A 25048-nucleotide genomic window follows, 5' to 3' on the forward strand; every position below is an offset into this window, starting at 1 on the left:
TAAAGTCTATACACAAAGACATTATTAGCATCGAAAAGAGAGAGCATGTCCGCTGCCAGTCATTAGCATTAGTAATTTAATATTTTTAATCATTTCCAGTCCCCCTGAAAGACTCTTCAGTCTGCATTACCCCTTCAACCTTGCATTAAAGTTTACCAGCAAAATTAGCTGCAAAATTCCCTGCCAGTTGATCAGAAGTCAGCTAATTTCTCTACAGTTACACTTTGGTATTATGTAATTTGTAAGGTATGCATCTTGAGAATTTTTTTTATTGTAGTACAGAGTTGGGCTGTGTGAAACTATGTGTGTGCGTGTGTGTGTGTGTGCGTGCACGTGTTAGGTTTGAGAAGCAGCTGCAAGAGGAAGAGAATGCCTTACAGCAGCAGAGGAGACGACTCTACAAGGAAGTTGCTGATGAGAAGGAGAGACTTGCCCAACAAGCTGCAAGGTCAGGGTCAGAGTTCATACAGTTTAGGTTTTGCATTACAAATTTAATAATCACATGAGCTTTATGTTCATTTATCACTGTACTACTGACAGAGCCAAGCATAAGCTCACCTAAGAGTGTGTGTGTGTGTGTGTGTGTGTGTGTGTGTGTGTGTGTGCATTACAGGCAGCATGCTGAGCTGGAGGAGTTGAAGATTCAGTTAGAGAACAACAGCTCTCTGGCTAATCGCGCTCTAAGGGAAGAGATGGAGAAGAGCAGAGAGGAGCAGGAGAGACGGCACCAGGTAAAACCCTGAAAGAAAGTTTTGGAAGGCTATTTAGAAAATTAAACAGAACTGTAAAATATTATGCATAATTACATGGGTGTCATACTGCACATGTCAACCTTGCAAAGTTTTCTTCTTTCAGTGCAGGATGATTCATGTGACAGCATACTTCTCTACACTACGCACTGCATGCTACAGATGCATCAAGTGCTCTACTTGGCCCCATTCTTCTTTCATTGCATAACAAACCTGAGAACTTGATTAGTATAGCTGGATTGAGTTGCACGCTCCCGTTTTGGCTGGAAAGGGCAGATATATTGAGACTCAAAACCATTATCAGCAAGTCAATGATTGGCTAATTTAAATGGCCTAGAGAGACCATTAAAAGTTACAAGATCTGAGTCAGGAACTCATAATGCTTATGCAAGAGATAACTGCTTTTTTTAAAAAAAATAAACCATGCACACGATTTAAATTATGCATGAACCCTTTCGTAAATAAATTATGTAAAAATATATCTAGATTATTTAGATGTTTTTATTACTCAAAAATGCATTCCATATAAATAAAACTTTTTTTGTAAATATTACTTATTTCAAAAAGGGGCGGTCGGGGGTACCATGAGTAAAAAACATTATTCCTAAAAAAAAAAAAAAAAAAAAAAAAAATTCCAATGTGTTTATACATTCAAGTGTATTTATACATTCAGGTTAACATTCAGGTCTAAAATATTTAATGTCGACCAACCATATAGACGTGTACAGTTGTGACACAAATGTACAGTTTAGGAAAAGAAAGAAAAAGTAATTTTAAGAAAACTAAAGTGTTCATTGGTGTCAGCAACATAAATATTTTTTAGTTAATTTGGGATTTTATGTGGACAAAACCAAATTGGACAAATTGGTCTATTGGACAAAAACAAAAATAATAATAATGATTTGTTATCCTCCTACAATTATGTTGTGGATGGTGAAGGGAATGTATCTCACATCTCCATGCTAACTCTCTTATTAAAAATGTCTGTCTATAAGTAGTGGAATCTTATGAACTCAGCTGCTTGTTGAAATCATGGGTACATGATGACGACAGTTTATTTTATTAAATCAATGACTCGCAATTGCATAACCTTGATTTAGTAATTGCACAGGACATTCAGAAATAAAACATGCACATGATTTGTGTTGAAATTCCGACAAAAATGAATGGGAATGATGGCACACATGACAGTCTTCTCTAACATTCATACCAGTTCTCTCTCATGTATATCACTTGTCCAGTAGCAGCACTCAGGAGTTATTTGCGGAATGTTGTAATGTTTCCTGGTTAATTAGCCATAGTGCATTTCTGATATCAAAATAAACTCTTGTCTTGATGTGTTTGGTGATGTGTTTTTGTTTTTAGGTGGAAATGAAAGCTCTTCGGGAACGGTTGGAAATTGAGAAACAGACATGGGAAGAAAATTACATGAAAAAAGAGGTGTGTGTGTGTCTGTGTGTGTCTGTGTGTGTCTGTGTGTGTCTGTGTGTGTCTGTGTGTGTGTGTGTGTGTGTGTGTGTGAGAACTGTTTAATTTCTGTATTTAAGAGAATGTTCTCACAGATGTTCTCACAGAAATCATTTCACTAAAAAATAATAACTTATTAATGTGCTATTTAGCACATTTCATAGAAAGTGATCACAATGCAGCTCAAAGATCTAAAACAATAGCATAACAAAATGAAGAAACAGTTAAAAGCAAAGTAAACGACATTGACACTGATAATAAATATTTAAAGAGATAAACAAATGATGAAATCAAAAGATTAAGCTGTCGTAGGTGTTTACACTTGAGACGTTGCACGAGGAAGTATTAAAGCTAAATTCCACAAGCTTTTTGAGTGGGTGTTACCACACAAGACATCCAAAATATTTCATGCAGTAGAGCTTCTGAAGCCAAAGCTTGTGATGGTGATGAACCGTGCATCAAAATTTCCCCCAGCGGTCTTGTGAGAGGCAGTAAATATTGTTCTATTTTCATTAAAAAGGCAGAGACTGTTCAGCTAAAATAACAGCAGTTATACAACAGTTCGTTCCGGTCCACTAATTTATTTGGAGAAGCAGTGTTCCAAGAATGCTGGTATTTAGTATAACAGCACTGGGACATGTGTGGCTTCTTTGGGAACTATTTTCATTGAGAGACCGAATACAATTTAATACAATAGAGATGTGTGCAGATAATTAAAACAATTATTTTAGGATTTTTCTGCCCATGGATTAAGTGCATGCCGAAAGGCTGTAACACAATCTAGACCCGTTTGCAGGAAAGAGAGATACACACTCAGCACAAGCTGTGTCATTGTAGGATTGTTGGTCTTGGTATAGGAACAGAAATTTCAGTGTGTCAGTGTCTGTGTCTGTATATGGACATGTGTCTGTGTAATCTGTGTAATAGCTACCCAACAGTGAAAAGTATTCATGATTCTGATCTTCAGATTACCTTGTTGTGAAACCATAAATATAATGTTTTTAGTACCCTGTAGTTATCCTGTGTCCCTTTAAATAAAATAGTAGCATGGATTGCTGTTATTGCTTTGCAATAGAAGGTCACATGATTGAAAATATGGACAGGCCTTAAATTGTCATGTGATGACATGGAGATAATAGCTGTTTACAACTGCGTCTCTGCGCTCTGAGGCACGCTTTTAAGAAACCATAAAATTCACAGTTTTTTTTTTTTTAATTGTTGTGGTTGAAAAATCTCTCAAATCACAAAGACGCATTTCTTCCACCACACTGTTTTCATCTTAATGGTTTGTAAATCATCGACTTGAGAAGTACTGCATGCATTTGGCCTACTTTTCTATTGTTCTTTTTGAGTAAATTATTGCCACCAACCCAATTGTGTAAAGCTCATGCTTATAAAAGACATTGTGATGTAAGTCCATTAGCCAGGGTTCTTTAATCTTATCTGCAAAAGGCTGGGGTGACCGAAGGATTTCATTCCAGCCACACCTAGTAGTTATGAGAAGACTAAGTCACAAACACTTTTCAGTTCACATACACCTAATACTATTAGCATCTGAAATAAGCTCAGTTGCATCAAGTATAATGTAAAGTGATAACATAGGATGTTCAGAAACTTTTGAGTATCAGTATAATAAATTCATTGTGCTTAAGGAGAATTCAGGTCAGAAATGTCATATGAGATCAGTAGTGGTTATTTAAGTCATCTGCCTGCTTTGCTCACTTTGTCGATTTACATATACACGTATACATCTATTCATGGGCTTCCATATTTACATTTACATGTGTAACACTAACTTACTGAAGGTAAAGTGTGACAGAGACGGTTGTGTTTCATCAGGAAGTGTGGTTGCTTACTCGAGAGAGAGAGCTGAAAGAGGAAGTGCGCCGGGGGCGAGACAAAGAGATCGAGTTGGCCATTCAGAGGCTAGAAGAGGAAACGAGTGGTGCCAGAGAAGAGTGTGAGAGAGCTGCTGACAACCGGTGAGCATGAAACGTTGCATATGTGTATACATACATGTGTGTATTCAGCCAGTTACTGCTCAGCACTCTGTTCCTACTGGGGTGACACCCAACCACATCTTCAACCCCTTTTCCCTGTACCTCTAAGATTTCCCTATCTGCATAGATTGCCAGACAATTGTTTTATTTGGGTTTGTCACATCATGAGATGCCCTAATCCAAATATAGAGAAAATGTACAATGATAACAAGATGTGATGTGAAACTGTGACATGATTACATGGAAGAGGAATTAATGTGTTATGACCTTTAATGCACCTAATACAAATAGCAAGATATGAATTGATAACTACCTGAAAAAGTTCACTGTGTTTACTGATCACTTCCATTATGTTTGTTCTTTGTGGGTGTGTGTGTGTGTGTGTGTGTGCTCAGTGTAAAGCGTGTGAGGGAAAAGTACGAAGCAGAGCTTCGAGAGCTGGAGCGCTCGGAGCAGGCGGCTCTGGAGAAATATCAGGAGATGAAAAAGAAACAGACTGAAATGGAAGGAGAGCTTCTTCGGTTGCAGTCCCTTCTCATGCAAAGAGAGCAGGAGATCACTGATATCACACAGGTAAATGATGCAGTGATAAAGTAACACTCCACAATGCACACAAACCAAGGTATTTCGGATGTACATACTCATGCTAGCTTAATCCTTTTTTGTTCTTTTCAAGGCAATGTTTCCATCACCTTCTCCCAGCAATTGTTATCCCAAGCTTGGCTCATGGAAAAGGCCAAATGATGTGTATCAAAAACACCCTTGTTATAATCCTTAATATACCAGAATTTTATGATGTGATAATTCTCACTATTGGAGGATATCTCGTGACCAAATAAAACAAAGCATCTTTTTGCCTTGTAAGCCAGTGTTAAGTGTTAGCACTGTCATTCTAAACTGTGATACACTGCTGGCATAAAAGTTCATAACCATTCCTCTTGTGTTCATAAGCACAAGTCTCACAGTCACGCTTTGTAATAAACATTTTTAAAAAAATACACCCACACCCACACAGTAAATTTCTGTAAAAGGAGCTAGTAATCCATGTACCAACTCACACAAACACATTCTTCACACACTTCCACTTTTTCGTCACTTGGGGTTGGCACATGCCTTTATGTTGCTCTGGCTAGAACAATCATATAGACTATAATAGATGCACACAAAACAAAATAGGATTTGCAAAATCAATAGCTAGAACCTTGCAAAATTTCCAATGCATGAACGTAACCTACCAAACAGGTATCTGCTAATTAGTCATATAACCTGGCTCTAAATGTGTCATACCAATGCCATGTTGCGTGTAACTGTTAGTCAGGAAAAAAAAAAAAACTTTTAACCTGTCAAAACCAAATGATACACTTGTTATGAATGTCTTGGTATGAACGCCTCTTTCTTATTTGCATCAGTGCATGCACAAGGGCAGAAGGGGAGAAAATATAAAGCACAAATCACAGGGTCAACACACTTGCACAACTGCAGAGTGTTCCTCTGTCAATGCAAAAATCTTACTGGTAATTATAATTGGCACCCGCTAGCTATCGTAGGCTTGTGAGGGTTGAGGGCAAGGCTCTGAGCGATTACTGACACATTCCTCAAGTAGCTGTATGTATGAGTCTCCCCTGTTTCCATGTCACACACACAAATACAGAGAGTGTTCCTGTGTGTGGTCGCAGATCCGAGATAAATTATCAGAAGAGAGGCGGAGCCTGGCTGAGGTCATCAGAGAGGAGTTTGCAGAAAGACTGGTTGTAATGGAGGAAGAGAACAGGAGGATGAAGGTAGAGGTGGCTGAGGTGCGTGCCAGACTCAGACTGGAGGTGGAGCGGCTCAGCAGAGAGAAGGAGGAGGAGCTGGCTGAGGTCCATCAACGGTAAGAAGAACAGAGACACAGAGACAAAGAGCAGATGCTAATCTTTCCAGCACTTGCAGTCATGATATCTACTGCTTGTGCAGATGTGCCACAGATGCTAAACTGTACATAAGCAGTGACATGGCTTTGTACCTTCTATTTTTTAAGGGTGAAGTCAGCTATTTTGAAGAAGGAAGAAACTGTGAACACTTTGCGAAAGCAGCATGAGGTGTGGAAGCCATCTTGCAAATAAGAGACTATCTTTGAAAAGAAATATGCATTCTACCCTTTGGGGTATGTAAAATTAGCACATAATTAAAAACATTTCTGACACTCTCTTTCTTTTTTTTTTTTTTTTTTTTTGCCACTTTCTGTCCTAGGCTGCATTAAAGAGAGCAGATCACCTGGAGGCCCTGTTGGAGCAGCAGAGGAAACAGCTGTTAGGGAAATGATTCATATCCCTCTCCATTTTCTTTTCTAACTAGGAGAGATTGATAAGGAGGAGGGAGGAATGATGGTTCCACCACATTTCCCCATTTGGCACGACAGTGTTGTCTTTCCTTGGCAACAGAAATTGAACCAAGAGGAGAAAGCTTTTTTCAGCACAGAATAGAGCCAAGAGGCCTTTGTCTCGCCTTGGACTTCTCTTGACACATAGACTGAGGGAGAGAAAAAGCAGCAGGCGGAGGGGTTGCGGGGGGGAGGAATTTTTCTGCCAGAGACATTTTCTCCATATGAGCAGGGTGGGGGTGGGAAAGACACTTACTGAGTACACAAGCCTTCACAATAAGCACTTTTAGATGTTCCAAACACATTGTGCTGTCCTTTTTTTGAAGCAACTCACTTTGTGAAAAAAGGGAGAGTGAGAAAGTGAAAAAGAGGGATTCTATACAAATTTGAAAGTAACAGAAATAAATAGATGTGTCAACCACACAGTCTACTACTCTGTGCCTGTTTCAAAGCTGTTCCCCCTGCTGCAGGCTTTCAGCTTCTACACAGTATTACAGGAAGAGTGAGGGCTAGCTCTCACCCACCCACGCTCCCCTTTGTGTCACATACAGATGCCTTTTGTCTCAGGTCTCCCCAGGGCACATCCTAAGTAGTGGGATCACAGCATGCTCACTGAAACATGCAGGCCTTATGACCAGTCAAGCCCCGCATTTGAAGTGTGTTAGAGGTCTAATCAGAGTTGTTATAGTTAGGTTTCAAACAGGGAATATTCTAGAAACTTGATATGTTGATGGAAAGAGAAAGAGAAGGAAATCTTTTTAAATAGCGAACATATAGGTATGAATTAGGATAGGAGAATGGTGGATATATGAGTAGCGTTTACGACATGAGAAAGTCCCAAAGTAGGTCTTCTACAGAAAGTAATAGTGAGAAGGATTAGGATGTGAAAAGAAAGCAGATAGACAAAGCAAAGTGCAAAGGACATGTTTAGAGGATTAAGGAAAGTAGATCTAGCTTTTAAAGGGACAGGCTACAGTGCGGCAGGTTTTTGTGTATTCAACACTAAAAGCTTCACCAGGAAAATGTATACCTCCGTGTCCTGAAGAGACCTGAGACAAAATGCATTAATACATTGAAGAAGGACTGAGGGGCTCATACACTGTCACTTCTCTCAAATGACGGAGCCGTGTTGGGATTGACACAAGCATGCTTTCTTAAATTGGCTGCATTTTATGGAATGCACTCATGTTGATGGCTTGTTGATCCTTTCCGGTCTTCAGAAGAACACCTGCTTTATAAAAGCTCACCTTTTTTTTTTTTTTTGGTGTAGACCATTTGGAAACAGGAAAATAGGCTTTTGTTTCAGCTTCTAAGTCTTGTTTTCTGCTTGGAAAACCACTCTCTCCTAAGCTGCTGTTCTCGAAAGGTCATGTATGACCAAGTGGAAACTCTACAACACCTTTTATTGGTGGAAATGTGGGTTCAAGTCACAGGCCAATCAATATCAGTTGTGATCCAATTTTAACGTTAGCATTTATTGTAGTAAATGCCCTTATTAGATAGGTCGACTGATTCAGTACTCTATTGAATGGAGGAGTAGCTCCGTGTTGATGCATTTAAGCAATTCACAACCGTTTATGCCTTCCCTATGATGAAAAGGCCTTATGTCTGACCATTTTGAATGTTGTACAAATAGTACTGTACACTTGTACCATTTTTGGATGGGTCCTAGTAAATCAGATGATTCTGATTTGTGTAAACAAATTATATTTTCTAAAAATGTTGAGTGAAACAAGTCACCCTGCTAGCCTGAGGTCTAGGATAAAGCACAGGAAGTTTCCTTATCACACTTCCTCCAGCCCCCTCATAGCAGGCCCGGGTTCAGTAGTGTTAGCAGGAACTTAGGAGAGTGTTGGTGCTTTGGCATTACCATAGATTTATTGTAGTGAAATAGACACTGAGATCTATTTCAGATGTGTTTTTTTATAGGGTGGGAATTCATGCTGCTCCAGCCATCTCTTAAACGCATACAAATAAAGTGTGTGTGTGTGTCTCTGTTTAGATGAACTGAACATGTAATCTGATCTGAATTTTTAGTTAAAGGTTCATCTTGAAAGGACAAACAGAGGAAAGGTTTGGTGAATGTTTTATAAAGGTTACCCAGAGGAGGAGTGAACACTGTGTATTCCGATCTCTGGTCCACCCATAGGCCTTTGTGTCTGTATGGGTGGCAGCACGGTTGACATTCTTGGTGCATGCCATCTGTAAGGATTCTGGACTATTACCAAAACTAACTGAGTCCAAACAAAGCCAGCATTGTTGTGGTCAGTGTTTAATCAAGGATCAGGACTGGTGAGAACAATTTTATGATTCACTGATTACAAGTGAAAACAGAAAAAAAATATTTAAAAATTAACTGAAACAGAAGAAATGAAATAACACTTTTACACACAACTGCAATCTGCGAGTCTGTGAAAGCTTGCTTTTCATCTCTTTTTTTTTTTTTTTTAGGCAGGTAGGAGGTGTGTCCATTTAAAGTTTGAGTTACAGGACAGAAGTGACTTAAATGATAATACAGTTCTAATTTGATTCACTGATATTTTTTTAAACCCAGACTTATTCTGCTTTTTTTTTTAATAAAATTGTTTATGTACAAATGATATTACTTACAAACAACGTCAACAAGTATATCTCGGCCGATATTTGCGGTAGGGGGAAAACAATGAATTTCACTCATGGCTAAAGTCTTTTAGGTACCAGTCACCATTATTTTTTCCCCCTCAAGTGAATGAATTTTATATTTCCACTGGTTGGAATTTATTTTTGTGTTATGGCAGTGAATGCTGAATGACATTTCTTTTATCTAAAGCTTGTCATTATGAGTTCTATACATGTGCTTATCTAATAATTTAATCACAAGTGTAGTTCTTTAGTCATTATGATCAATTATGGTGATTTGAAAATGTGAAGACTTTGACTGTACATGTACAATAAATCTTATTAAGATGACCGTTGGCATCCTCTTTCTTGTGCCCAAGAAACCAGACAACGTTGTGTTTGTGCTTGCTACCGAGCATCACTGTCTCTAAGGAACCCATGCTAATTAGCATGTCCTCTCTTTGCCTCTCGGCTTTGTGCTGCTCAATAATGTGAGCTCAGTCCAGAGCATTATCCTGGCTTTATTCCCCATGGAAAACTTCTGATGGCTGCCTGGAGCCTTTGGCCTTCTCTTCACTCTGCACTGCAATAATACTGCTTGCTCTGTGTCTCTCTCCTATTTCACACAGTAGAAAAGAGAAGTGAAGTGGAGACTTCTCTGTCTAACAACCTTTGCTTTTTGTTTTGTTTTGTTTTCCTCAACTAGACCTAAATGCATTAACATCCTATAGTACTATGCAGTGTTTATCATAGTAACTATAAAAATTTCCCCATGACACCTCTCAGTAAGGCACCTTATCTTATTTTTTTATCTGTTGTCCACTGCCCTGGTTTTTTTTAATGGTGAAGTAGTAAATTCTTATTTTGTTATCCATCTCAAATACACACTCCTCATGCATGCTCATGATTTGCTATACATATCAGTTAGTAAACTATATAGGTCAATTACTTTTAGCCAGCTTAGAAAGCTCATAGTAGAATAAAGATTAGGTAGATAGCTACAACTGAGGGCAACAGGCAAAACAAAAAAGGCCAAATAGTGTATGTTAAAACATTTGTAATACTGATTATGAGAAATACGATTTAAAATGTTTTCATTTCCCTTTTATAAGTCCCAATTGTTGTATATTGGCTTCTTCAAATCAAGTCTGGAGACATAGGGTCATAGGAGGAATTATGGTTATCCATTTTACTTTTGATTGTGGTCTTGTAAACCACAAGTTTTACAAGAAAACTTCTTGTAGATAAACTGAAAATAAAACATTAAATAAGATAGATAGATAAACATTTTTCTTTTGTCTGGAAAGAAAGGAAGGGGTGCAAACCTTTGCACTCAGCTGTATGTGCAGCAGTGGCATCTCTCACTGGCAAAGTTAATGTACCACTAAGGGGCAGACAACGAGGCCTATCAAATATTAAAAGTAATCTTGGGTGAATTTTGTTATTTTTGTTTTGGAAGGCAGTTAACATTGCCACCTAGATTGCTGCCAACCAGCTAAAAGGCTTTTATTTATTTATATTTATTTAAAGAGCTCTATATGAGGTTTGATACCATCACTGAAGACACAGCCTCTGACAACTTTACCAAAAAAATGTGTCTGTGATGTACACTATCGCCCATTATCCACTACTTTGCACTTCTGCTCATAAGATAATATAATTGCAACAGTGATAAGAAGCTGATGTTAATTCTCCTGGCAGCCAGCAAAAAGACAATTACAAGAAAATGGTTAAAGCTGGAGCCACCTATGGTTGAAGAATGGATAGATATAATACACAATGTTTAATACACACACACACACACATATATATATAAAATGTAGGCAAAACATATATGTGTGTATATGTATGTGTATACATATATACATACATATTGTGTGTGTGTGTGTGTGTGTGAGAGAGAGATGATGGAGCCATTCTTTTTCTTTAAAGATTCACATAGAAGATTTTTTTTTTCTGATTTGCCAATAATGCCAATCTTGGTCACTGTATGTATTTTCATTGTAAAATAAAAAAAGATAATATAATTACACACGTGTGTGCATTAAAGGCTTACAGTGAACCGGAAGTGGGGAATTGACATGTACCCATTACTCACAAACGAGAAAATACACGACAGGCGTCTTTACGAAAAGACAACAACGATTACACAAGTCAGTTTCACCGTCTGCCAAAACATAAACAAACAACAACAACAAAAATCCCGCACACTTCTAGATAAAAACATGGATGAAATACACTTTCTATTTCGAACCGGAAATTCCTCAGCTATCTCCAAGGTCACGTGAAATTAGTGTACGTAGCTTTGCCGTGATCGTTTGACGTCTGAAATGAACGGGTGTGGGTGTGCGCGCGCGCGCGCGCGCGCTCGAGTTGGCATTGGTGTGAGTGTGCGCATGCATGGGTGCGCGTGTTGTGCGGAGATACCAGTCCAACGTGCAAATTAATCAGCGCTGCCTTAAATATGCGTTGACTTTTCTGTGTGTCGGAGAGACAGAGAGAGAGAGAGAGAGAGAGAGAGAGAGAGAGAGAGGAAGGGAGGGAGGGAGAGGGAAAGACAAAGAGCAAGTGTTCACTTAACATATTCCTCGTCTTTTCGTCTCTAACTTGTGCAACTTCTTCTGTTTGTGTCCTCTCCAGGCTCCTCCCTCTTTTCCCCTGCAAGCCCCGCCCACCCTTGTTAGAAGGCAGGATGTGAGAAAGGCGTTGACCAATTGCTAGCAGCTGTTGCTCATTTCACAAAGCGTCTGTCCCTCTTGTGCGCTGAGTGTGTATGTGTGTATGTGTGCATGTGTGAGAGAGAGAGAGAGAGAGAGAGAGAGCGCGCGCGCGCGTGTGTGTGTACACGTGTGTGTGTACGTGTGTGTGAGAGTGAGTGTGTATGTGTGCGTGTATGTGTGGAATCGGGTTGCTTGGCAAACAAGTTTACAAACATTTATCTACAAGTCGGGGTCTGGCAGGAGTTTCATCCCAGAGTAAGAGAAATTCTTTTGTTTCCTCCTTTCTTCTTTCCTCTCCTTGTTTGGTTGTTTTTTGTTTGGGAAGAAACTTTGTGCAGTTAGGGTAGAGTATTTTCTAACTGTCTGTGCCTTTGGCTTTATTAAGGACCTACAAACTCCTTTGCATTGGACAGAGAGTGCTCTTGTGTATTTAACCCGTGTGGAAGGTGTGTGGTGTTTAATTCAGTGAGGTCCAGAGGCTTAGTGTTAATGTGGTCAGAATAGAGAACATAGTGGAACTCCCCTGTATGTTCTCTTATACAGACAGGTCAGTTAGGGGTTTTATTTATTTATTTACTTATTTATTTATTTATTTAGGCAAAGATCAAAGCACACCTTGTTTTTCTATTGTGAACGCAATAGTGAGACACAGTAATGTTCCAGTGTATAAGGTGTGATGGAGGCCAAATTGTTCCTTTTTATTGGTTGTGTTTACACTTATATATAAGTATATATACTTATATACTTTATATGTATGTATGTTGTTAAAACAACATTTGGACATTTAAAAAAAAAAAAAAAGTTGAATTTCATTGTCATATTCACATCCAGTATCTTGTCAGGGATTGACATGTTTATTTGAATAAAGGCCAACTTTATTAGGTGTGTTCAATGTTGGGTCACGATGAGTCGTTTCCTGAATGAGTGATTTACCGATAATTAGTTGGCAGTTGATTAGGATCCCGAACAGTGTCTTTTTAAAACAGGAGTAATACAGGCTTCTCACAGCCTTCATTAAACCTCTTTTGTCTTCTCTCTTACCTTTTTTCATATTTGGCTTAGCCGTAGACCCACCCCCCTGCTTTTCTCACACTTTCTGTTACTCTCCAACTGTCTCTTCTTTCTCTGAAGTGGACTCGCTTACCTTGTAATCAGCCAGATCCAGGTTCCAGCTTCCCTATAACTTGAACTAGGAGGTGCTCGTTATGTTCCTGTGCCTGCTGTCCAAGTCCTTTAATTAAAAATTAAATTACAGAGAAGTTTACTGCACAGAAATACGCATGCAAAATTTCCCTTTCTGTATTGCAGGGCAGCATCCGGTTCCCCCAGGTGTTGTAAGGCCACTGGGATTAATGAGGAGAAGACGACACTGTGCTTTCCTGCTTCACTCCTCACAATCCTGATGCGATAGTCTAATTCGTTTGTTCCAGAAGAGTTCCCATGACCTTTCCAGGTGGTCAGGAGCTGAGATCATGTGTTTCCTGTATAAAAAAAAGTTGGTTTTCTCCTTCCTGTTTTTGTTTGTCGTGCTTGGGTCCTACATTATGCATTCAAACGTGAAGATTTTGCCGTGGCCAAAAGACCAAACGATTACCCCCAATCTCCCCAGGTATGTATGTGCTTTATAACACTGTGTCCTCGAACCAGTTAATGAGACAAATAAGGACAACTTTGTATACTTCACACAGTACTGCCACTATGACCTTATTGCACTGTAGATCTTGGCTGACCATTTGTCCATGACTAACCTTAATTGCTGGTTACGTAATGAACAGAGAAATTATGTGGATACATGTTATGTTGTTGGGGACTCTTTGGAGTTTGAAAAGGCTGTTTTTAAAACTCTGTCTATAGTTTGAGCCCAAAGTAGGGTTATGCCTTATTAGAGGTGCTTGAGTTCCAGTCATTTGAAGAATGATTGCTGTTTATTGTTTGTATGAAAAGTAGATAACCATATAGCCTAGCCCATGGCCACATGATCAAGTGTTTTCCAGAGATTCTATCCTGTTAAACACCATATCATGTACTTGTGTTAACAAAATGAAAGACAGCCTTGCTTTTCACTGAATTCCCGTAATGTGACCTATTTTTTAATCATCTTCTCAAATGGGAAGACTCAAGAACTTCAAGGCTTCACTTAACTGCTATTTATGTTGCTCAGTCATTTTGGTTTTGGTGGCTCGCCAGTGTTTAGCGCTAACACTCACTCAGTCTGCAGAAGTAGTGATTAATCACCTTAGTGGCATTTGATCTGATGTGTAAAATATAGAGCAGTCTAAAGTTCTGTTTTTAGTAGCAAACTAGTAAAGCAGTTTTATACCTGACTGGCACTGACCTCGAATGCACAGTGACCTTTTTAAAGAATTGAGCTCTGTTGTTGTTCACAAACACATTATTCTGCGCTGTTTTGGGAGAAGCAAGGCCCCCTATAGTTTAAGTGAAGTGCTAATCATAATGCTTGAGAGATTTAGCATGATGTAGGAATAGTAAAGAAATCGTATTAATGTATGCTCTTTCATGGAATCTCTGGGTTTTTTTTGTGCTTTTTCTATAGCAGAACCTTTATAGCCCTTGGTAACTGCTTATATCTGATTCATGTGTCTTAAAAGTACTTCTTAAAATGTGAAAGCATTAAAACTCCTCATTGAGAGAACTCCCCACCATTTGTCACATAATCAGATAATCACAAAATCTCTTACCTGAAAACAAAGACAACACTATTATTGTTTGAATGGTTTACTTGTATTAACATACCCAACTTCATCACATTTGGTTATGCTTTCTAGTAATAGTAAAGGAATCATATTAATGTATTTCATTGTTTCTCAGTTTTTGATTTTGTGATTTATTAATAATGCTTATATGCCCACGGTTAGCATTTGCCATGAGTTCTGCATGAGAGGTTTTTTGAAATGGAGGAAGAAGAAATCATAATTCGGAACAAGACGGGGGGAAAAAAAAAAAACAAAAAAAACTTGCTGTTAAACAAAACAAAAAAAAGTATTTCTCATCATTTCAATACTTGTCTGATGAAGTGCAATGATTACATCTATTTATTTAAATTCTGACCCAGGCATATTTTCCATGTTTATGCTAGCCATTCAGTAAGGTTGAACGTGTTCCGCAATCTCCTTTCTCCAGGTGCCCTGGAAATAAATGACCAAAATGAAAAATAAATAAATACCTCAAATACAATAATAAAATTTCTAAAATCATATAATTCTATACAATGTACTTGTTTTTAATGTAATTAGTCACGATTGATGGGATTATTCACTGTTTTTTGGCTTATTTAGTTTTTTTATTGACTTATTTCTGTAGTTCACGTATTAGCCTAGTTGGTTTTTGTTTGCTAGTTCTTTTAATTGTCGCTTTCTGTATTTGGTTATATCTTCATCTCTTCTTTATTAATTTTTCCATATTATAATTTGGAAGGTGTGGGGGATTTCCACAAGATGTGTCTGGCCAGTTATCCTCAAATATAGTTCTACAAACAAAACTAAGCTCCATTCTGTTATTGAATAAACCTGCTCTGTCTCAGGCTATTTTAAGATCTAGGTTAATTTAAATTCCATTGAGTAAGACTTGAGACTTGTAATAAGTATGCCAGTTGAGCCTGTTGCTGCATACCATTTATTATACTAATAGACTAATAGACTTGAATGTTGTACTCCACCTGCAGTAGCCTATATGTCAATAGAACATAGCGTCTTTGGACCACATACTTAAGGTTTCAGGACATGGATCCCCTACCATTGTAGATAAGATTCTTTATTGTCATTGATCAAGAAAAGAAATCCAACCAACACTGAATTGTGCCATAATACGGTAGTAAAATGTACACATCACCATAATCTTCAAGATTAAGGTACTTTAAAGTATTTGCCTATGTTTAAAAATAAATGTTAAAATATACAGTATCTTGTAATATTGTAGATGGGTCAGTGCAAATGTCCAAGTTGTGAAGTTGCTGTGAAATGTCATGTGAACACTGAGAATGGGACCAGGGTGTCTTGTCACCTTGAGTCCTAGAGCTGAGAGCTCCTTTGTGTTCAGAGGCAGAGAGTGGATTTGTTAAAGGAGAGGGAAATTGATGTGCCCAGGGGCCAGACAGTCTGGCGACAACTCTGCAGAAGAAGCTGTCCCACAGTCTTGTTATGCAGGTGCAGATTCCCAGTGGTAAGGGGTCGAATAGGCAGTGTCCAGGATGGAATGAGTCCCTGACAATGCTGAGGGCCTTCTGGTAGCAGCAGCCAGTGTACATTTCCTCATGGTCTGGGAGTTTCATGCCAACAATATACAGGGTGTCTTCACCACCCCCTGCAGGTCTCTCTAGTCAGCAGCAGTGCAGCTAGCTAACTGTAATGCAACACAACAGGTCATGGTGCTTTGCATAGTGCTAGTGTTTACCAGGAGGTGGTGTGGTAGGCATCGTTGGGCCTTCGTGCCTTCCACACACTACCTGGGCAGGTTTAGTACTTAATTGTGTAGTCTGCCACACTGCTGTCTGAGTTTGGCCCGATTATGGTGTGACTCTGCAAATTTAATGATGGTGTTTTGGGACTCAGTAGGCACTGGAGCTATAGAAAGCGTACATTCCTGTTCAACTACATCAGGGCCAAGTGAGGACGAATTTGTGAATTGCAAATCATAAATGTACCTTCCACATTTTTTAATTTGGCTGTTATTTTATCCAATGCAACTTAAATTTGAAGCAAGAAACTACTAAACAGTTCAAGGTTAAGGGAGTGGCAGCTGTTGGTGATGCTGAGATTTGAATGTGCAACCTTCTAAGTAATTATCCAAAGCCCTAACAATGGAGCAACTTAAACATTGCCCCTGTGATGAATAAGAAATATTTGTTCATGGAGTCAAATAACTTTTCATTGTATTCATGACGAACAGTAAATCAGTCCATCAAAAATGTTGTTGTAATGTCTGTAGTTTGATCCATGTTGGCAAAAATGTTGGGAACCCCTGTGATGCTTCACCACTGGTTTTGCTTGCTGTCCTAATATGTAAAGAGCACCCCATTTATATAGTGCATTTCTTATTTGGCAGCTCTGTGGCTGAAAGTGCGCGTCACACAACCAGATCTCCAGAGGATCCACCAAAAACAACCAAGCCCACAGCCAAGCCTACAGCCAAACCCACAGAACCAGACTCCTCTGGAGACAAATACGCCAGTGATGACGATATACCCCAATCTGTACGTATTTTAGTTTTGTTTTTTTAACCTTTTTAACCTTAACCTCAAAACAACTGTCTGTTGGTGTTGGGTGTTTGATATGCAAACAATTGAGCGCTGATGTATATACTTTGGAGAACAAATGGAGAAACTCATCTCAGACATTTCCATTTAGTTTACCAAACAATCCTAGCATAAGTTACAATAATTTATTTTTCCAATTTCCACAAATTGATTACCAGACTTTACATAAACATACATGAATGTTCTAAGCTAAGGCACCATGATATAAATAAAAAAAAAAAATGCATCAGTCAGTTTAAAGTCCAGAACTTTTAGTGGCACGGCAAAATAATTATCCTTTAAATGTGCTTAAACATGTAGTCAGCTAATGTAAACTGAGTGGGTACTTTATTTGACATTTCAGAGCTGCACAAGCAGTATTCGGAAAACGGTGCTGCAGACTGCCTTTGGTGAGAGGTTCTTGGCCAATGTGCCAGTTCTGCAGTGGGCGAAGCATGTCTCCAAGCAAGAATACGAGCGCTTACGCCGCTATTATGGCGCTCAAGGGTGGGGTAGCGTCGATTTCAAAGGTGAGTGTATCTGGTATTTATTAAGATTCAATGCTGTGGCGATGGTGTATTACGTATTATCACATAACTTTGAGGGGCTGGGTATTGGTATGTTGCAGTGTAATAGTTATTTTAAATCTTCACATGTACTCTGTAGGGATGGGATTATAAACCTTGTGTCAGGTCCTTCCACCTTCAGAACAGTAATATTTCATACTGAGGCCTTGTTACTTATTCATTTGTTTGTTTTTTTCTAGAATGATTGAGATTTCACTTGCTTTTAGTCTGTACATGCCAATATACAGCATTGACTTGAAATTCTTTTGTTAGCTAGTGTAAAGTCAAATTCTAATTAAGGTGTTCCATCACGCGTGTGTCTATCCATAAATGTTTAGACTGACCATTCTGTCTCATGGAAAACTGAGGTTAGTGTACAACAGCAGCGCTTGGTGTATAAATCCGTTTGGTGAAGGCTGTATAGCACCATGTAACTTGATGCACATATCGTAACATTATGTGTGTATCAGCTGCCTGTTAAAACTGCAGTCTTATTGTTCACCGTTTCAACTCACCTCTGGCCTGAAATGCTTTTATAAGAAACTTCCTTGATGTGCTGATTCCTACTGTAAAATAAGTGAAACTGGAAAGACTGCTTCGAGTTTTGGTTATGAATATTCAGCATTGCACTTCAGTCTACACTCTGTCATTACAGAGAACATTTTATAATCTCTTGATTCTCATGGTTCTAAAGAAGCCTTCGGTTTAAAAAAAAGAAAAGTCCTGTTTTCAGAATCTGCCACTGAATAGGGTTACAGGATGATTAACACACACCGTAAATGGAGAAAATGGGCTCTTTCACTAGGAATGCATCGATACCATTTTTAAAATTCTTTTCAGATTGAGTACAGTTTTTTCTGAGACCCGTTGATACCGATACTGAAATGAGTAACCTACATGTTGTTAATCAGAACATTTTATTTAGCTTTGTTTGCTTCCCTGGATTACATAGTGGTCATGAAAGACACACATTGATTCGCTTAGGATACTAGATTCCTTCTTTATAATGTTAGCTGATTTTAAATTACCTGGTTGGTAATTACTAAATGGTTGGAAAAGTGTACAGCTGTAAGTAAGTTTTTTTGTTGTTTTAATTGCCTCAAAATACCTCATTATCAAGGATCAGTAGTGGCTGATCATCATGAACCACATACTGGGTATGTGTGTTATTTTCACTAACCTGGCATTGTCTGTAGACATTTCTCACCTACCCAGCCCTTGGCTGCAGCATGGGTTGCTGCTGTGCGCTGCTAACAATGAACTCCAGTGAACTCCTCAAGTTATTTATGTGCTCTCAGTAGAGCATGGTTTGTGGCTGCTTTGCTTTGATTGCCATCATTAAGCATGGAAAATATCCATTGCTGTCATTTCATGTCTTTTGTTCATTAGCGTGACAACATGCACTAGGCTAAAGTCTCAGTAGCACGTGGTGGCAGATATTATGTATGTAATATAATACCAGTACTTCTTCCAAGGAGCTAATAATAATTCCTAGCCATTAAATGGCATGTCTAATGTATTTACAGTTCTCCAGAATTCACTGGCCATATTAAACACCTCCGCTAATAGGCTGATGTTTGACGACTGGGAGAAAAGGCAGAACAGATCCCAGTGTATCCGGTGTGCTGTGGTAGGAAATGGGGGAATCCTGAAAGGGTCCAAGAAAGGCCGGGAGATTGACGAGAACGACTATGTGTTTAGGTGAGAGAATATAGGAGCTCTTCTTTTTTGGGGGGGACGCAGTGATCTGCAGTCTTAAAACTGGACAAACCACTGTGTATACTGATTAACACTAGCTGTTCGAGGATTAAGTCTGAAAAACAAATGACTAAGCCTTTTGTGTGTTAAACCTAAGAGATGAACAGAGGTTTGGTATTGCACAACAATAGAAATTGGTGTGAGCAGATGACGCAGTTTGTCTTTGTCAGTAATGTATAAATACACAGAAAAGAGCTTGGCGACATGACGGAATATCATGACTACTTGAAGATATTTCTAAGATACGTGATAATTATCACAATATATAGGTTTGCTAACAAACTGCCAGTGAAACTAGTGTTGAATTTAAAATAATAATAATTTTGATGTTACTTTTATTTATTGTCTACCAAAAAATTACTATTAATACTCAAAAGGAAAAATACAACATTCTGTAAAAACATTTAAATATTTGAAAGATTCAGTACATAATTTAAACATTAAATCAGCAGCTTCCAGAGCTTGTAATCATTAAACAATTTTCAATGTTATAAAAAGATATCACAATAACCCAAGAAAAATGTACTGCAACATAATTTATCATGATATAAATAGGCATGGTTATATTGCCCAGGCCTAATAGATGGAATCCTCAGAAATGCTTCTGAATTATTCATCCCAAAACAGTATAGACTGTGCAAAATGTTTTTTAGCTTGGAACCAAAGGCACAAAAGGTTAATACGTTTAAGTAAAAGAACAACATGCAAAATATTAATGAACGAACAAAATGGAAATGGTGTAACTAATTCCTCTCTCTCTCTCCTTCAGGACAAATGGTGCAGTTATTAAAGGCTTTGAGGAGGATATTGGCTCACGTACCTCGTTCTACACCTTCTCCACGAACACCTTACAGAACTCTTTGATAAGTTATGCAGACTTGGGGTTTAATGCCCCCCCCAGGAGCAAGGTAAGGAACAGTCCAGCTTGGAAGCTGTTTTTTTTTTTTAAAAAACCTAGTGCGGCCTGGCTTGAAAAGCCAGTAAATATAACAAGACTCAGTCTCAGTCTATTGTGCAGGTGAAAGTAGGCAGGATGGGTGACAGAATTGATATGGGACTCATAGAAAAGGGCTAGAGATGATAAAGCTGGGGCTAGGAGATTTGGTAAGTGTAGATTTGGTACCAATAAGAAGAATTTCAGTTGCATTACCATTGGGTTTATGAAAGATTTGGGCTAGAGCTCAGTAATATGGCCAAAAATGTTATCACTTTAAATTTCCCTATATTGATCAATCTTGATATTTATCCTGATATAGAGTTTTGTAGAACTGTCAGAGTTTAAGAACATCCTCCTGACTAAATAAACCACATGCTCATTATTGTTAAAAATCTAGAATTTTAATACATGTTTCTTATCAGAACTAGGGCTGTGTCAGTATTTTTTTATTTTTTTATTATTATTTTTTTTTCTTTCTTTCAGACCAAACATGAGTACATGTTTTATTTGGTACTTGATCCTGGTATTGAAATGAGTAACCTACTTGGTATCATGGGCCATTTTATTTAGCCCTGTTTAAGTTGGTTGCAACCATGTTCTGAGTTTTATGTTTAAGATGTTATGGTGTTTAAACAGCAAGAGAAGAAGCGCAGTATCAGTGAACATGGTCATTAAAACTGTGTGAATTGCACACTGAATTGGGAGCAAAGTACAGACCTGAAACGCATGTCTCAGTGCTCACGGGACTGAAGCGCTCTCATGTTCATACAAAAAAAATACAGCTCCTCTGTACACTGGCTTCATTGTGCCACGCTCACAAATACCTTTTGTCTGAGCGTAATTCATGGCACTTTGCTGTCATTTTTAATGACCGCACTCACTCATCCTGCTGTGTGAGCTCAGGTCAGCCACCATCGCACTCTGTTAATGACACACTTCAACTGCAAAGATGGTTTTTGTATCATCTTGCCTGTATTATAGGAAGATGCTGTAGTAGCTCCTCTTGATACTTCCTCAGCACAGTTTGCAGTCTGCTTTGCTTTTGTCATTAATCATGACATGCATTCAGATCACTAACATTTTGTGTCCTCTGTTTATTAGCATGACAGTGTACACTAGGCTTACGTCATATAGCATCATCACATGGTATCAGAAGGTGGTATCAGATAATTTTTTTTTTTTTTTTTTTTTTGCAAGCATGAGTAAATGAGCACAGTATCACACTGACCTTAGTATCTATGTGTCCCTCCGATGTAATAATGTACGGCAAGCTAGTTAAGTTATAGCGAGTTAGTTAATAAAGACCAGGAGAAACGGAGTATAGCCATAGTCCTTATCCTCTTCTAAAAGTTTCTGATGCAGCACATCATGTTTGTACCTTTGACAAAAAGTCAGCATTGGCCAGTGTTTTGGCTATGATGTGTGTCCTCTCTTGTTTTTTTTTTTTTTGTCCTTTTCACAATTGTAATAAGCCAGAGAGACAGCTTTGCACTGCACTTATTTTTCTCGATTTAATCAGTATTTTCAGATCCCGGCATGTTCCTGATTTTGAAAAGTTTAATCCTTGCATGCTGATTAAACTATGTAGTGAAAATAAATTTCTGATGGCTAGATTGTGTCTAGGCTGATTAGTAGTGTTTCCAAACTTCGTCGGCACTGAACAGCAGCATCTTTTGTATAGATAACTATTTAAATAGGAAAAAGTCAGGGCTTAAACTCGCATTTTCACAATTTCGTGCTTTCTTTCACCTTCCAGGAGACCAAGTACATTTTCCTTCCTGATCATGACCGGGACTATATTCTCATGAGGGCTGCAGTCATGCACACACCAGTCAAGACAGGATCTGACCAGGGTGTTGAGTAAATACCACAGTTATCTCATCTCCCACATGATCATTTTACAATCCAAATGTGATTCTTGCCAAATGTGACATTTTCTTGACTCGCCTTACTTTCCGTAATGCACCTTTCCGGGGAAACAATAGTTTAGATTTTTGAACTTGTCTTTATGTTCTTTGGTCTTAGGCCAGCGCAGTATTTTGGAGATGACATGGCTGTAGAGAAGTTTAAAATGTACCACCCTGATTTCATCCGTTACCTCACAAACAGGTGAGTGTGTTTACGTGCTTATTTTAAGCACACAACAATAAGCTAAAATCAACTGAAGCCTTGATTTTAGGGGATTTGTGTATAGACTGGAAAATTCCACATGTAAAACACTGAATAAATCTATTGATTTAAATTGTTTATTAGCTTCTTGAATGAAGGGAATTAAAAGCACGTGAATTATTATTTTTTTTTTCTATTTCTGTCTTTACATGGCTTCTGAGGTCTTTTAAAGTTTCTACAGTAAACGTTTTATGTGCAAAATAGAAATTATTACACCCTTAGTAATGGTTTGGCACAGATCAAAGTAGAATGAGTATCTTATGTTTTAGATAGAGCTGTACTTGTGTGTGTGTGTGTGTGTGTGTGTAATCCATTTGGTATCTTAAGGTTCCTGGTTTGTCCACTTTCATCTGAGATGTGGTAAATGGGTTAGAGTATTTCATTAATACATTAGGTCACTGATGGTGTAGAAATGAAAATCTTCAGCTGTGTCTGTAAGCTTTAATCTTATTTCTCTTTGTCATCCTGTAGGTTTCTGCGTTCAGACACACTCGATACCATTTATAAAAATATCTACAGGCCGTCCACAGGAGCAGTGATGCTGCTGGCCGCTTTTCATACATGTGACGAGGTGGGAGCTCTTTTTCCTTACTCCATGTAAATCTGTGTTCTGTTTTTTTTGGTAAAAGCCAAGACAACCATCAATATTATTGCATTCTGGCCTTAATTTTGGAAAGAGATTTATTTCTTAGAAGCTTTTTGGCTTACTGTTATAATGCATTTTATTTCTAATATCACTAGAGAACTGTGGTTTGTATTGAACATGCTTAAAGACTAATATTTGTACAGTCCTGTGCAATCAAATCCACACTTTTCTGATCATGACTACATGGCCATTGTCACATTTTAATAGCTAACTAAGCAAACCACTTTGTGAAAACTGATCTTGCTCTTTTGTTGATGTGATATCAAAAGGTAAACGCCTATGGCTTTATGACGCCGGACTACCAGAATTATTCAGACCATTACTACGACAAAACAGTCCAACCAGTACTTTTCTATGCCAACCATGACCTGAACATGGAGCTGAATCTGTGGCAGCAGCTGCACAAGGCAGGACTCATAAAGCTCTACATGCGAACGTGAATGCGGTGAGCTTACTCGGACCCAAATGAAAACACAGCATGTCTGATCCCTCGCAGGAACTGGGGTGTTGTATGCTGTAGACAAAAACCTTGTGATGTTTATGGCCTCTGGATTTGGCCTGCCTCAGCTAAAGTGTGTTAATGAAGAAGACAGTCATTTCTTTATTGCCTCATATATCTCTTCAGGAGCTGGGACAGTGTTGGAGTTACAGTGGCAATAAACTTTAACTCATTCTGATATGTCAGTATAAGATGCCTTAATGCAAAGTGAAAAAAAATGCCAAGTGTTGGCCTAGTTGAGTGAATTGATGTGTGTGTTCAATGAAGGGAGTACTGTGCAATGATGGCTTGTAATACAGTCCCGGAAGTTTTAACAACCAAAACCAAAGACCAAACATTTATGTCGAGAAACATTTCAAAAACTTGTGTGCCAGTTGCTGTGCAACTTTACACAATAACCTAAATATCAGTGGACAATGAAGAATTCTTTTACTACCTCTAAGAAGACAGAAAAAATACTTGGTAGTAGCGGCTAAGTAGATTCTCTCAGAAATATGCCAATGAGTGATTGTGAGTCAAAACAGACTGACACTGAAGTGGTATTTTGTAATTTTATAAATTATTAAGGTACTGGGTTTTTCTTGGCATGTGATTCAGTTTTTGTAAATAGTGCAGTTGTCATTTAAAGTGCTATTTTGTTCATTAAAAGGAAATAAAAAAACTCTAAAATGCGAGTCACTCAATATACATCTAAGCAAATATCCTGATTATTGATCATATGTTAGATTCATTTATTTGGAAGAAACTTTTCTAGCATTTATTTCTGAATTCTAATGCATTGATGACTTTCAGTTCCATTAAACATTCAGAAGGGAGCTTCCTCACACAAGTCAATTTGTTTTTTTATAGAGGCCAAATTTACAAGAGTGCTATGATTGGCTTTAGTTAAAAATTAACTCCCAGCCTTAGGACCTCCCTGAGGAAGAACTCATTTTGCTGGGTTATTTCCTATATTAACTTTTGGATAGTTAACACAGCATAACCAGTGTAATCTAATCTAATTTAATCTGTCTGCTGGAACATGATCACCCAGCATTTGGGTCAGTTTGATCCTGCAATGTCACTGAACAAGAGAGAATTCTTAACTGATGGGCAAGGAAGCAAAGCGAACTGCTGAGAGATAATCCGTAAGTACCTTATTTTTACTTTTTCCTTTCTCATGTTTTTCCAATTTTATATGCCCTATCCCACCATCAGACCTCAGCCCGATCTTGAACTCCTGTATTGTAAGGCAGATGAAATGGGATGAAAATGAGGATAACAAACTGCGTGAAATCAATCCTGTTACTGGCAGAAGACTCCTTCCTGTAAAACTCGCTGGGATCG

At 38.3% G+C, this 25048-nt stretch overlaps 2 protein-coding genes and 2 long non-coding RNA genes across 7 annotated transcripts in view; 2 read left to right on the forward strand and 2 right to left on the reverse strand.

The window, feature by feature from the left end:
* The window catches only part of cep131 (centrosomal protein 131), a 29211-nt gene extending 19683 nt beyond the window's left edge, over positions 1-9528 (forward strand). For 3 of the 4 annotated variants that reach the window (XM_026914766.3, XM_026914767.3, XM_053238715.1), the window contains 8 exons: positions 341-448; positions 614-731; positions 2115-2189; positions 4056-4198; positions 4612-4789; positions 5893-6089; positions 6237-6297; positions 6449-9528. In XM_026914766.3, the coding sequence (XP_026770567.3) occupies positions 341-448; positions 614-731; positions 2115-2189; positions 4056-4198; positions 4612-4789; positions 5893-6089; positions 6237-6297; positions 6449-6520 (952 nt within the window). In that variant the 3' untranslated portion in view covers positions 6521-9528. Of the gene's footprint in view, positions 1-340; positions 449-613; positions 732-2114; positions 2190-4055; positions 4199-4611; positions 4790-4892; positions 5860-5892; positions 6090-6236; positions 6298-6448 lie in introns of those variants that run through there. The other variant, XM_026914768.3, reaches the window with a different exon arrangement.
* On the reverse strand, positions 177-11857 carry LOC113527197 (uncharacterized). The gene is made up of 3 exons (XR_004579153.2): positions 11758-11857; positions 612-739; positions 177-441 (listed from the first exon to the last, which is right to left on the reverse strand). It is a non-coding gene; the product is annotated as an uncharacterized LOC113527197 (long non-coding RNA).
* Positions 11858-11919: 62 nt separating this feature from the next.
* Positions 11920-24409, forward strand: LOC113527195 (alpha-N-acetylgalactosaminide alpha-2,6-sialyltransferase 2). Its single transcript, XM_026914771.3, has 10 exons — positions 11920-12151; positions 13205-13505; positions 16958-17105; positions 17512-17677; positions 19240-19414; positions 20241-20379; positions 22165-22268; positions 22434-22517; positions 23049-23148; positions 23493-24409. Exons 2-10 carry the CDS (start codon positions 13369-13371, stop codon positions 23661-23663), a joined length of 1224 nt encoding a protein of 407 aa, XP_026770572.3. The 5' UTR covers positions 11920-12151; positions 13205-13368; the 3' UTR covers positions 23664-24409.
* Positions 14851-25048, reverse strand: part of LOC113527196 (uncharacterized) — a 57796-nt gene continuing 47598 nt past the window's right edge. The window contains exon 3 of the long non-coding RNA XR_004579152.2: positions 14851-15042. This is a non-coding gene — a long non-coding RNA (uncharacterized LOC113527196). The remainder of the gene's footprint in view (positions 15043-25048) is intronic.

The sequence above is a fragment of the Pangasianodon hypophthalmus genome, chromosome 12 (assembly GCF_027358585.1).
Source record: "Pangasianodon hypophthalmus isolate fPanHyp1 chromosome 12, fPanHyp1.pri, whole genome shotgun sequence".
Lineage (NCBI taxonomy): Eukaryota > Metazoa > Chordata > Actinopteri > Siluriformes > Pangasiidae > Pangasianodon > Pangasianodon hypophthalmus.